Here is a 13,825-nt window from a genome sequence, read left to right as displayed (position 1 = left end):
TGGAAATAGCTGGTTTTAGGAACTTTATAAACTTTCTGTGGCAAGTTTAATGGACAAAACAGTATTCTCTTAACTTTTTAATACTCTTTATAGGACCAATAATTTAGTACAATAATTTGATCACAATCATTACAGTTAAGAAATTATTTGATTAAAAAACTACATAAATACCTAGTAAGGCACAAGTAAAAGAGAACCTAAGCAACCACCTGTAGGACCAATACAGCTGGCAGCTGATTCTATAATTAAACCACACCCTATGTGGCCTGCAAAACAAAAAAGCAAAAAACAAAAACAAAATAAAAAAACAGTAATTATTACTTTTTGGAACAGCACAAAAAAGACAAGAGTAAGTCAAGAGAGGTTTGAGGAAATCTGCATCTTACTTATTCCACCGTGAATTTTATAAATTGTACCAGAAAGTCAGTCACTATATAAAATACAAAGTGACCTGGACCACAACTAATTTCAGTCCTTACATACCATGGCATTAAATAACTCAAGTACAATAGATAACACAGATTAACTGAATATCAAAAAGCAAAAGAAAAATTACAATTTGTTAAAAATGAGAAATACTAAAGTCTGATAAAAATCAGCCAATTTTCCATAACAGTTTAATAGCATTTATACTACTATACAATTTTCATAACTCAACAATGCTACACATTCACCTTCTACAATGCAAAAATTATTAGCAGCACAGCAAGCATAATGTTACAATTTTATAGTGAAAAATTTTAATAGCATAGGCTTTTAATATATTAAAATGTGATTAAAATGGTAAGTATAGGGGCACCTGGGTGGCTCAGTCAGTTAAGTATCTGACTCTTGATTTCTGCTCAGGTCATGATCTCGCACTTTGTGAAACAGAGGCCTCACATAGGACGCTGCGCTGCCAGCTTGGGATTCTCTCTCTCGCTCCCTCTCTGCCTTTCCCCTGCTTGCACACTCTCTCACTCTCAAAATAAATAAACATTTTTAAAAAATGGTAAGTTTATAGCTCTGTATACTTGTTTGGTTAGAAAACCCAATCTAAATCCTTTAAGAAAAGTACCAACTAATAACATGGTGTTAAACTTACATTCCATTAACTTTGATTCTCTGCTTCATAAAAAGACCATGCATCCAGTAAAAGATTTTAATGTATAACTGAGGTTTTGGTGTGAAAGGTATGCAAATGCACGAAGGATCTCACTTAGGTAAAGCTTTATAACTAAAATTCAAAGGTTTAAACTTATTAAATTTACAACTAATTAGTCCTAGTTGTAACTGTTTATTTTACAAAATGGTTAGAATTTTATTTTGAATAGATATTCCTCTATCTAATCAGAAATCTTATTAGTATTAACTACTTGACAGAGTAGAGCAATAATTAAAAGTTAGACCAAAATTTTAATAAAGCATTTATCAAACTACAAAACAAATTGGTCTATAAAAGTTGAGATCCACAAATTAGCTTTCTATCTAACTTTTTAGAAAAGTCAACATTGCAAAAAGTGAGAAATACATACACTGTTGCACAGGTATACATTTTCAAGAGACCTAAGAATGTCCTCCCTGAAGATATTTTGAAATAGGCTTCAAGTCAGTTAGGTGGCTGGAACAGAAGTCTACTTAGAAGTAAATAAAATTAATGATAATGGGCATTGAGGAGGGCATTTATTGGGATGAGCACTGGGTGTTGTATGTAAGCCAATTTGACAATAAATTAGATTTTTAAAAACTTTTTAAATTCAAAAATAAAATATTTACCTCATATGCAAAAAAATAATTAAATTACATTAATGATAATGGATTTTACAATCTAAGTCTTGACCATTTTGAGAGAGCAACTGCCCTATGATGGTTAGGATCCTGTTTGGACATCTCTGCCACTTACTGATAGCTATATGACTTTGAGAAAGTACCAAAAACTCACTTTCCTAGACAGCAAAACAGAAATAATAGTTGTTTTTATACTACTTATAATAGTATGAATTGAATGAGATGATGCAAGACACACAATGACAAGAATCTATTATTATTCTGATTAAAAACAATTTGTTAAAACATCATCAAATTATGAAAACATTGATACAGTTTTTATAAACCCTTTTTCACAGCCTTCCAAACTAAAATATTCTAGCTTAAAATGTTCTAGGGGCACCTGGGTGGCTCAGACAGTTAGGAGTCCAACTCTTGGTTTTGGCTCAGGTCATGAATTTCACAGCTCGTGGGATCAAGCCCTGCATCAGGCTCTGCACCCACAGAGCCTGCTTGGGATTGTCTCTCCCTCTCTCTCTGCCTCTTCCTTGTTCTCTCTCTCTCTCTCTCTCTCTCTCAAAAAATAAACTTAAATCTGTTAGGATACACTGATTTTATTCATACAAATAGACTTCTTTAACATTCTGTAAGAAACATGTATTTTGTTATGTTTTCCATTGACTTATAACATCAGAAGTTTGTTTCCTCTGAAAAATTCCCAGCTGTGATATAAAAAAACATTTTTGTCATATTTGTTTTGGAATATTCTATTTTTGTTGATATGAAATTTGTTTACATGTAATTCTCCATAACTTTGGTAAGTAACACTGGTAAATAGATATTTAACAGTACCAGCACAGGCAACAAAAAGTAGATATACTCTATTCTTTTTGAGATATACCCTACTTTTTATATCTTTATAAAATGTCCTCTCTGGGACTTAAATCTTCACACTATATGATAATAATGTAGCTCAGACTTTTCAATCAACAAGCAAAAATCCCTGTCCCAAAAGAGCTCAGAAGGGTACAAGAAACAGATACATATAATAAACAAATACAATACTACAATGTAAGTGCTACAATAAGGCTGTTACAGGGACTTCTTAGGTGGAGGAGGGATTAAAAGGCAGGTTTTAAGAGGTGGTGATTATATTAAAGAAAGTGGGAATTCACCAAGCTAGCAAGGGGAGAAGAGAGAAAGACAATCCAAGCCTGTCTAAGCACACATGCAGGAGAAAGCACAGAAAACATCACATTCCATCAAATACAAGTAGATCATTAGCAGAAAATAGAATGCATAGAAGGAAAGCGCAGAAAAAACTGACCAGAATCCATCAAAACACCAAAAGTTTCCTAAGCCAGAACTCACAATAGCAACATTTTTAAAGTAGTTAAATTGCAGCCAGAGCTGTTGCTAATAAAGTCTTGGTCTACCTCACCTGCCAAGGCAAGTCTCTCCACAGAAGAATCCGTTTCCATCCCTGGTCCCAGAAATGACTTGGACACAGTGTCTATGTCTCTTTGCTGGCTTCCCTTCCCCTATGCCCTGCTATTGGAAGTGACTCATCCTAATTCCCAAGTAAATAAAGGGGGGGAAAAAAAAACACAGAGTCAAAAAAGCAAAGATATTTACCTACTACAGGTTCTTGCCTTCTAGGAGAAATAGAATTACTTATCCATATTTATAACTAAAACAAACCTTGTAACTTCAAATTAGACTATAACCTAAGGTTGTCCAAGCAAAATCACTATCCAAGAATCAAACTCGTCTGATATAATTGCCTATTAGGGAAAAAACTTAAGTTCCTACCTCATATAAACACAAAAATAAATTCCCTAAGTATTAAAATGCAAATATAAAAATAGGGCAAAAGCACAAGAAACTTTGGCTAAATACTTGTCATAATCCTGTAAGGCAGAAGGCTTTTCTAGATAAGAAGAGAAACCTAGAAGCCACAGTGGGATAAACTGACAGATTTAACAACATAAAAATATAAAACTTCCATAGAGCAAAACGTACCATAAATGATGCTAAAAATGTCTACAAACTGGAGAAATACTTGCAACATGTAAAGAAAAATTGTTTCACAACTATAAAATACAAAGATGATATGAATCGATTTTTTAATCCAATAGGAATAGGGACAAAGGTATGCACAATCAACTCACAATATAATTTGAGTGAACACATCTATTCAAAAAATGAACGTCTAAACAAATAAAAAATCGAATTCCAGTGAAATGTAACTTACCATATTAAACTGATATATATGAAAAAATGATCATGTAGGTATTGGCCAGGATGTGGGAAAATGGATGCAAACTCTACTGATGCAAATATAACTTAGTACAAACCTTCTAGTGAGCAATCTGACAATACTGTTTATAGTTTCATTTGCATCTATCTTTAAAACAGCAATTCTACAGACTCACATAAAATATACACAGTGACAATCTGTATAGCAAGACTGTATTACCAAGAATTATAAACAAGCTAAATATTTACCTATCAATAAGTAATTAAATAAACTACAATGGGATGTGCAACCTTGCAAAGATGAGGTACAGAGCTTATGCACTGACATGGGAAACATTACAAGAGGTCAAAAGAAAAACAGATACAACAGCCTACTGTCTAGTCTTATTTTTATTTTTTTACATCAAACATGTGCCTGTGTATTAAGGGAGAAATGGAACTGGCAGGGAACAGAGGGACTCTTCACTTTCTACTTTCAAGTATCCCACTGTTCTACCTTTTTTACACTAAACACACAGATTAAGCTTTGTATTAAAGAAGTTATTTTACAAAGTCACACCAAAAGTAGGGAATGATTTATAGTGTAAAAGTCTTAGACTCTAATTGTTGTTGTCCTTTCTAGTCTTTATAGGGTCACCACGGTTCTGTAAACAAGAAGATGCTCAAGAACCTAACTTAAAGCAGGCCGTGTCATGTCTACAATCCCTAACTTTTACAAAGGAAGCCACCTTGGGATTTAAACACAGCTAAAATATGGTAGCCTTACCAACATTTGATATGGTTAGCCTTCATAACTTTAGTCATTCTAATAGCTGTGTAATGGTATCTCACTGTGGTTTTAATTTGCATTTCCCTACTGACTACTGATGTTGATCATCTTTTCATCTTTGACACACTCTCTGTATTTATCCTATAGTGAAGTGTCCACCTGAATATTTTACCCATTTTTAATTAGGTTATTTTTCTTATTGTTTTATTTGTAGAGTTCTTTATATAATCCAAATATGAGTCATTAATCAGTTGTATGTTTCACAAAGATTTTCTCCCACAATGTGTCATCTCTTTTCATTCTCTTACCAGTGTCTTTCGAAGAGCAGACTTTAATAAAATCTAGTTTATCAACTTATCCATTTATATATTATGCTCTTGGTGTTGTATCTAAGAAATCATTACCTAGTTCAGGGCTCTAAGATTTTCTCCTAAGTTTTCTTCTACAAGCTTTATAGTTTAGGTTGCACATTTAAGCCCCTGAGCCATTTTGAATTAATTTTCATATATGTTGCAAAGTATGGATTCAATTCCATTTTTTATATATCAATATCCAATGCTCAAGCAGTATATATGAAAAACACTTGTATTTTTTCCACTGTATTGCTTTTTATGGCTTTGTCAAAATCAATTATTTACATCTAAGTGGGCTTACTTCTGGACTACCTCTTATGTTTCATTGATTTATTTGTCTATCTTTATGCCAATGCTATTTTTACTGCAGCTTTATGGTATTTCTTTTTTAATTTTTTTTTACCATTTATTTTTTTTAGAGAGACAGGGAGAGGCAGAGAGCATGGGCAGGGGAGGGGGAGAGAGAGAATCTGAAAGCAGGCTCCAGGCTCTGAGCTGTTTGTTAGCACAGAGCCTGACACAAGGTTCAAACCCATGAACTGCAAGACCATGACCTGAGCTGAAGTCAGACGCTCAACCGACTGAGCCACCCAGGCGCCCCCATAGTTATTTCTTGAAATTAGGTAGTATTGTCCCCCAAAACTGTTCTTTTTCACATTTATTTTGGCTATTCTAAATTCTCATATTTACATATGAATTTTATTTTAGGCAAACATGCCTGTAAAAATTAGAGAAGTCCCTTGAATCTATAGATTAATTTGGTGAAAATCAACATTTTAACAAAGTTGAGTTTTCCAACTCATGTACAAGATATACAACTAATTCTCATTACTGGAATAATAATATCTAATGATAATTATCTTCTAGAATGTCACCATGAACAGTGAATTATCAAATACTAAACCACTGCTGCTAGGGGAAAGACAGGTTCCTACATACCTCTGGTCATGACATTGTTCTCAATCAATACATAACCTAGTTTTATGTGTGTTTCTGGTTGAAGACCCCCTATCTAGTATATATCGTTGATTCATTAACACTAAACTCAGAGCTGACAGCACTGTAACCTTTGCCTGAACAAAGCTTATCTAAATACATGTGTCTTCTCCATAAGGTACCTTACAACTTTCTTATGCTTAGGAAGACTACAAAGCACTTCCATGCTTAGGAGCCATTTTAAACAGCTAAATCACCAAAAAAAAACCCCACAAAAATGCTAAAAATGTGGCACTAAATAAACCAAGGACACCTGCTTAATGCATGACAGCTAGAACAAGAAAACAGAATGTCACCTTGTTCATCCTGAATTCAGACTGCGCATATCGGGCAACTCAAATTTTGTGCCACTCTGCAAAGCACTCCAAGTATTGATTTGGGGATTAGAAATAAATTTCACCAAATAGGTCAACTCAAAACACAGAATCTGTGGAGCGCCTGGGTGGCTCAGTCGGTTAAGCATCCAACTTCGGCTCAGGTCATGATCTCATGGTTCCCTGGTTCGAGCCCCACATTGAGCACTATGCTGACAGCTCAGAGCCTGGAGCCTGCTTCAGATTCTGTGTCCCTCTTTCTGCCCCTCACTCACTCGCACTGTGTCTCACTGTCTCTCAAAAATAAACATTAAAAAGAAAATACAGGGGCGCCTGGGTGGCTCAGTCGGTTGAGCGACCGACTTCGGCTCAGGTCATGATCTCGTGGTTTGTGAGTTCAAGCCCCGTGTCAGGCTCTGTGCTGACAGCTCGGAGCCTGGAGCCTGCTTCTGATTCTGTGTCTCCCTCTCTCTCTCCTCTCCCCAGCTCATGTTCTGTCTCTTTCTGTCTCAGAAATAAATAAGCATTTAAAAAAAAATTTTTTTAAATAAAAAATAAAAAGAAAATACAAAATCTGTGAATAAGGAACAACTGTATCTCTCAATTTATTTCAGTATCCTTCGCTTTCTCTCAACAGTATTTTGTAGTTCTCAATTTTCTTTAACATACTTTGTTAATCAGTATTTCATATTTTTGTATTGTTGTAAATGGTATTTTTTACTTGAACTTCTGATTGTTCCTTGCTACTTTATAGAAACACAACTGATTTTTGTATATTAATCTTGTATCCTTAAACTCATTCAACTGGTGCTAATAGTATTGTGAGATTTTTACATATACAGTCAGGTCATCTGTGAATAAGGATAGTTTTATTCCTTCCTTTCTCATGTGAATAACATTTTTTTTTTTCTTCCCTGATTGCACTACCTAGAACCTCAGGGCAATATTCAATAAGATGGTAAAAGTAAACATCTCTCTCTTGTTCCTTATATCATAAAGAAAGTATTTAACCTTTCACCAGTAAGTACAATGTCAGCAAATTAGGTTTGTCATGAATGTCCATTATCAGATTGAGGAATCCCACTTCTATTCTTAGTTTTGTAAACGTTTTTTTTTTTTTCTTTAAATCAGGAAGGTTACTGGATTAGTCAAGTGATTTTTCCACACCATGATTTTTACTTGTTAGTTTGTAAATATGGTGAATCATATGGGTTTTTTTGAATGTTAAACCAACCTTGCATTCCTGGGATAAACCCCAAGTGGTCATGACATATTAACCTTTTAATACACAGTTGAATTTGATTTGCTGAAATTTGGCTTAAATGTTTTGCATCTATGCTTGCAAGTAGTATTATTCTAAAGTTCTCTTATAATGTCTTTGTCTGGTTCTGGTTCCCCAGCAATGCTGGCATCATAGGCTTTGGAAAATATTCCCTCCACTTCAAATATTTTAGAAAAGATGATATAGAAATGATAGTATTTCTTCCTATAGTGTTTTGTGCAATTCACCAATGAAACTAGTTGGACCTGGAGTTTTCTTTGTGGGCAGACTTTTAACTACAATTTCAATTTCTTTAAATCATAGGGAGCTATTCAGATTATCTACTATTTTCTTCTGCTTCCTTTGAGATTAAATTACTCTTTTTTCTAGTTTTTTAAGATAGAAGCTGAACTCATTTGAGATTTGTCTTCTTTTCTAATACAGATATTTAGAGCTATAGATTTCCCTCTGTTTTAGCATTATCTTTTAAAATGCTGTTTCTATCCTCATTCAGTTTAAAATACTTACCAATTTCTTTTTTGATTTCTTCTAGCAATGGATTATTTATAAACATGCTATTTAATTTCCAAACATTTGGGAAATTTTCCAAGGATCTTTCTATTAATGATTTCTAATTTAATTCCACTGTGGTCTGGGAGATTCTTTATGAATTCAATCCTTTTGAATTTATTGACACTTCTTTTATAGCCCAATCTTGGCAAATATAGTCTATCTTGGTAAATGTTCAGTGTAAACTTCTGAACAAATGTATTTTCTGCTCTTCTTGAGTAGAGTGTTCTCTAAATCCAGTTAGGTCAAGTTGAATTGAATTCTCAACTCAACAACTCAACTGTATCTTTGGTAATTTTCTGCCCACTTGTTATATCAATTATTGAGAGGGGTGACTGAAATCTCTGGCTATAATTGTGAATTTCTCTTTGCATTTCTGTTCATTTTGTTTTGCATGTTTTGAAGCTCAGTTTAAGTGTATAAACATTAAGCCTGGTATGTCCTCTTGATTAAATGACCCCATTATTATGAAATGATCTTCTTTACCCCAGATAATACTGAAAGTTCCTTCGTCTGAAATTAATAAACTCAGTCCAAGTTTCTTTCAACTAGGTTAACATGTTACATCTTTTTCTACTTTTTTACTTTTAATCTATTTGTGTTTATAGTTAAAAGTACTTCTTATAGCCAAGTAAATGATTGGATCTTTTTATTCAATCTTGGCCTTTAAATAGGGATGTTTAGAATATTTATATTTGTACTTAATATGGTTATTCATTATAACATATCATCTTACTATTTATTTTATACAGTATTTGTCCCAAATGATCTTTTTTCCCTTTTCATGTTGTCATGATTTCTATTGTATTAATTTCTGCATGATTAAATTCTACTTTGGCTTATTAGTTATGACTGTTTTCCTATTTTAGTGGCTGCATTAGAGTTTACAATATAGATCTCTAACTTATCACAGTCTACCTTTAAATGATCTACCATCTAATGTAGAGTATAAGAATCTCTATATTTCCTTTTTTCCCTCAGCCTTTACGCTGTTATCTGGCATTTTACTTTTATGTATGTTATAAACCATACAATAGCTTGTTAATATTTTTACTTTAAGCAAATATATTTTAAAGAGATTAAATAAGAAACAAATTCTAGGGGCTCCTGGGTGGCTCAGTCAGTTGAGTGACTCTTGATTTTGGCTTAGGTCATGATACTAGGGTCATGGAATCAAGCCCCATGTCAGGCTCTGTGCTGAGCATGAGCCTGCTTGGGATTCTCTCTCTGTCTGCCCTTCTGACCCTCTCCCCCACTCACACTCTCTCTCTAAAATAAAATCCTTTAAAAAAAAAAATAACAAATTCCATATATTTACCCAAGTAGTTACCATTTCTTGTGGGTCTTTTGGCTTTGTTTTTATTTTTATTCAACTGGTATCACTTTCCTGCTGTCTGTAGGACATACTTTAAAATCTTCCTTAAGGGGGGAGGGGGGAAGAGGGTGTTAGCAATTAATTTCTTCAGCTTCTCTGTGTTTGAAAATAAATTTTCGGGTCGCCTGGGTGGCGCAGTCGGTTAAGCGTCCGACTTCAGCCAGGTCACGATCTCGCGGTCCGTGAGTTCGAGCCCCGCGTCGGGCTCTGGGCTGATGGCTCAGAGCCTGGAGCCTGTTTCCGATTCTGTGTCTCCCTCTCTCTCTGCCCCTCCCCCGTTCATGCTCTCTCTCTGTCCCAAAAATAAAATAAATAAACGTTGAAAAAAAAAAAAGAAAATAAATTTGCAACATGTTTGTTTCTGAAACATATTTTTGCCAGGTACAGAATCCTAGGTTGATTTTTTTCATCTTTCAATACATTAAACATATTATTCCACTCTTTTCTTGCTTATATTGTTTCTGACAAGAAATCTAATGTCATCTTTATCTTTGTTCCTATGCACACAACTTGATCATGTCTATTTTTTCTCTGACTTTTAAGATTTTCTCTTTATCATTTGTATTTGGTAATTTGATTATGATAAGCCTCAGGGTAGTTTCCTTTATATTTCTTAAACTTGGTAGCTCATTGAACTTCTTTATGGTTGTATCTTAATAAAATTTATTTGGAAAGTTCTGGTTTATGGTTTCATCTTAATAAAATTTATTTGGTGGCACATGGGTGGCTCAGTCAGTTAAGTGTCCGACTTCAGCTCAGGTCATGATCTCATGGTTCATGGGTTCGAGCCCCACACTGGGTTCTGTGCTGACAGCTCAGAGCCTGGAGCCTGCTTCAGATTCTTTGTCTCCCTCTCTCTCTGCCCTTCCCCCACTTGTGCTCTGTCTCTCTCTGTCTCTCAAAAATAAAACGTTAAAAAAAAAGTTTAAAAAAATAAATAAAAATAAATAAATAAACATTAAAAGGTATTTGAAAAAACTTATTTGGAAAGTTTTTGGCAACTACTTCTGGAAGTATATACACACTTAATCTTTTTCCTGCAAGATCTAATCTGTGATTTATCTCATCCACTATACTTTTCATCTCAGATGTAGTTTTTATCTTTAAAAGTTCTATATGGATCTTTTTGCATCTTATATGTTTCTTACTTTCTGAACATATGGAATATAATTATAACAAATAGTTTTAAAATCCTCAGCTAATTCTATCATCTGTATCAATTCTGTGCCCCCATGATAGATTATTCTCATGTTTTTATGTTCTTGTGCATCTATGGGAATCTTTAACTGAATGACACGCACTTGTGTGCTGGTGTTTCCCAGCCCTATAAATATTCCTGAACTTTGTTCTGGGATGCAGTTAAGTAACATGGAAATATTGTTTCTTTCAAGACTTGCTGTTATAATTTGCAACTCAGTTCCAGAGCAACATCTCCTCAACCAGGGGAATGTGGCAAGCTCCACACCTCAGTTGCCACTGCTTGTGCCACATCCTGGTAAGTCTCTCAATGCAACAGACTAGGGCAATTGCAGGCTCACCTCACTTGTTTCTTATCACTCAGAGATCCCTGACTCTCACTGCTTCACATGCAGTGTCTTCAGAACTGTTATTTTATGTACTTAGTTTTATGGAACAGGGAGTTATTTCATGGTAAGTATAAATAAAGTCCCTATTACTACATATGAGCCAGATGCAATCTGTACTTTTAGTCTATCTTTATCTTTATATTCAAAGTTTCTCAACACCATATATTTGACAACTGCTTTTCTAGCCAATCTGAGTATCTGCCTTTTAACTAGATTTAGATCATTTATATTTAATGTAATTATCAAAAAGAGATCTAAATATAGTAGCATCTCCTGTTTATTCCTTTTTTCATCTTTACCTACTTTCTTGTGGACTGATTAGGTTTTAATATTCAATTCATCTCCCCTATAGCTTATAAGTTATTTTTCTTTTTTTACAGCAATTGCTCTAAAATATACACACTTCAAATAAATATTATGCCCCTTTGTATACGGTATAAGGACCTAACAATACCATACTTCCCATTCTCCTGTACCATTCCTTATGCTACTGACACCAATCTACTTCTATGTATACTATAAGCCACCAATTCATTGTTATTACTTTTGATTTAATTAATCAACTCTTTTGAAAAGTTTAAAAATGCAGAAAATGTCTTACATTTACTCCATATTTTACCATTTCTTACACTCTTCATTCCTTTTCACAGATCCAAATTTCCATCTGTTAGTAATTTTTCTTTTGCCTAAATAACTTCAAGACCTCTTGCAGTGCAAGTCTGCTAAAAATAAATTCTCTCAAATTGTTTCTCAAATCATATACCTGGATAAGGAATTGACACCTATAATACATAAAGAACCCTTACATCTCAACAACAAAAAATAAATCCCAATCAAAAAATGGGGGAGTCTTTTGGGTTTTCTATGTATAGTATTCTGTCATCTTCAGATGGTGACCATTTTACTTATTCCTTTCCAATTTGGATGCCTTTTATTTCTTTTTCCTGCTAATTGCTGTGGCTAGGATTTCCAACACTATGTTGAATAAAAGTGGTGACAGTGGGCATCCTTGTCTTGTTCCTGATCTTAGAGGGAAAGCTTATAGCTGTTCACCACTGAGTATAATGGTAACTGTGTGTTTACTATATATGGCTTTTGTTATGTTGAGGTACATTCCCTCTGTAGCCACTTTGTTGAGAGTTTTTATCACAAATGTTTAAATTTGTCAAATGCTTTTTCTGCATCTATAAAGATGATCATGCAATTCTTTCCTTCATTTGGTTAATGTGCTGTACCATGTTGGTTGGCTGATGGATGCTGAACCATTCCTTGCACCCCTTGAATAAATCCTACTTGATCTTGGCTTATGATCCTTTCAATGTATTGTTGCATTCAGTTTGCTAACATTTTGTTGAGAATTTTTGCATCAATGTTCATATCAGTGATGTTGCCCTATAATTTTTAAAAATCTTTTATATGGTATCCATGTCTGGGCTGTTATCCAGGTAATGCTAGCCTCATAAAATGAGTTTGGAAGTATTCCCTCCTCTTCAATTTTTTGGAAGAGTTTGAAAAGGATAGGTGTTAAATCTTTCTAATTTTGGTAGAAGTCACCAGCAAAACTACCTGGTCTTGGGACTTTGGCTTGTTGGGAAGTTTTCCATTACTAATCAATCTCAGCATAACTGGTTCATTCAGATTTTCTATTTCTTCATGATTCAGTCCTGGAAGATAGTTGTTTCTAGGCATTTATCCATTTCTTCTAGGTTGTCCAATTTGTTAGCATATATTTCTTGTTAGTCTCTTACCCTTTGTACTGTGGTGTCAGTTTTAATTTCTCCTCTTGCATTTTGATTTTGATGATTAGAGCCTTCTCTTTTTTCTTAGTTAGTCTACCTAAAAATTTGTCAATGTTATCTTTTCAAATAATCAGCTCTTAGTTTTATTAATCTGTTCTATTGTTTCTCTTTCATTTAGTTCTGCTCTGATTGCTATTATTTCTTTTCTTCTACTAACTTTGAGAGCTTTATTTGTTCTTTTTTTTCTAGCTCCCTTAGGTGCAAAGTTAGATTATTGGAGATTTTTGTTTCTTGAGGTAGTCCTATATTCCTATAATATTCCCTCTTAGAACTGCTTTTGCTGTATCCCAAAGATTTTGGTATATCATAGTTCTATTTTCATTTATCTCTCAGAATTTTTCTTATTTCTTTGATTTCTTCAATGGTCGTTGGGTAGCATGTTGTTTAACCTCCCCATTTTCAAGTTTTCTTCTTGTAACTGATTTCTAGTTTCATACCATTGTAATCAGAAAAGATGCTCAATAGAATTTAATCTTTTTTAATTTACTGAAGCTTAACTGGTGGCCTAACATGTGATCTAACCTAAAATGGCCTATGTGCACTTGAGAATAATGTTTGTTGTTGCTTTTATATAGAATGTTCTGTATATATTAAATCTATATGGTGTCATTTAAGGCTGAGGTTTCCTTATTAATTTGCTGTCTGGATGATCTATTCATTGATATAATGGGGTGTTAAAGTCCCCTACTATTTCGGTATTGCTATCAATTTCTCCCTTTAGATCTGTTAATATTTGCTTGATAAATCTTGATGTTCCTATGTTGGGTCCATATATATTTATTATGTCTTCTTTTTGG

At 33.9% G+C, this 13,825-nt stretch overlaps 1 protein-coding gene across 15 annotated transcripts in view; it reads right to left on the bottom strand.

Annotated features, from left to right (window-relative positions):
• Positions 1-13,825, bottom strand: part of STAU2 (staufen double-stranded RNA binding protein 2) — a 312,929-nt gene that overhangs the window by 279,585 nt on the left and 19,519 nt on the right. For 6 of the 15 annotated variants that reach the window (XM_086695685.1, XM_086695687.1, XM_086695686.1 and 3 more), the window contains one exon: positions 3,188-3,316. The exons of the other annotated variants lie outside the window; for them this stretch is intronic. In XM_086695685.1, coding sequence (XP_086551811.1) covers positions 3,188-3,227 — 40 coding nt within the window. In that variant the 5' untranslated portion in view covers positions 3,228-3,316. Of the gene's footprint in view, positions 1-3,187; positions 3,317-13,825 lie in introns of those variants that run through there. 15 annotated transcript variants of the gene reach the window in all.

This window comes from Puma concolor, chromosome F2 (genome assembly GCF_028749965.1).
Source record: "Puma concolor isolate L17-30 chromosome F2, mPumCon1.1.hap2, whole genome shotgun sequence".
Lineage (NCBI taxonomy): Eukaryota > Metazoa > Chordata > Mammalia > Carnivora > Felidae > Puma > Puma concolor.
The sequence above is the reverse complement of the archived record's forward strand: the minus strand, read 5'-3'. Positions and strand labels throughout refer to the sequence as shown.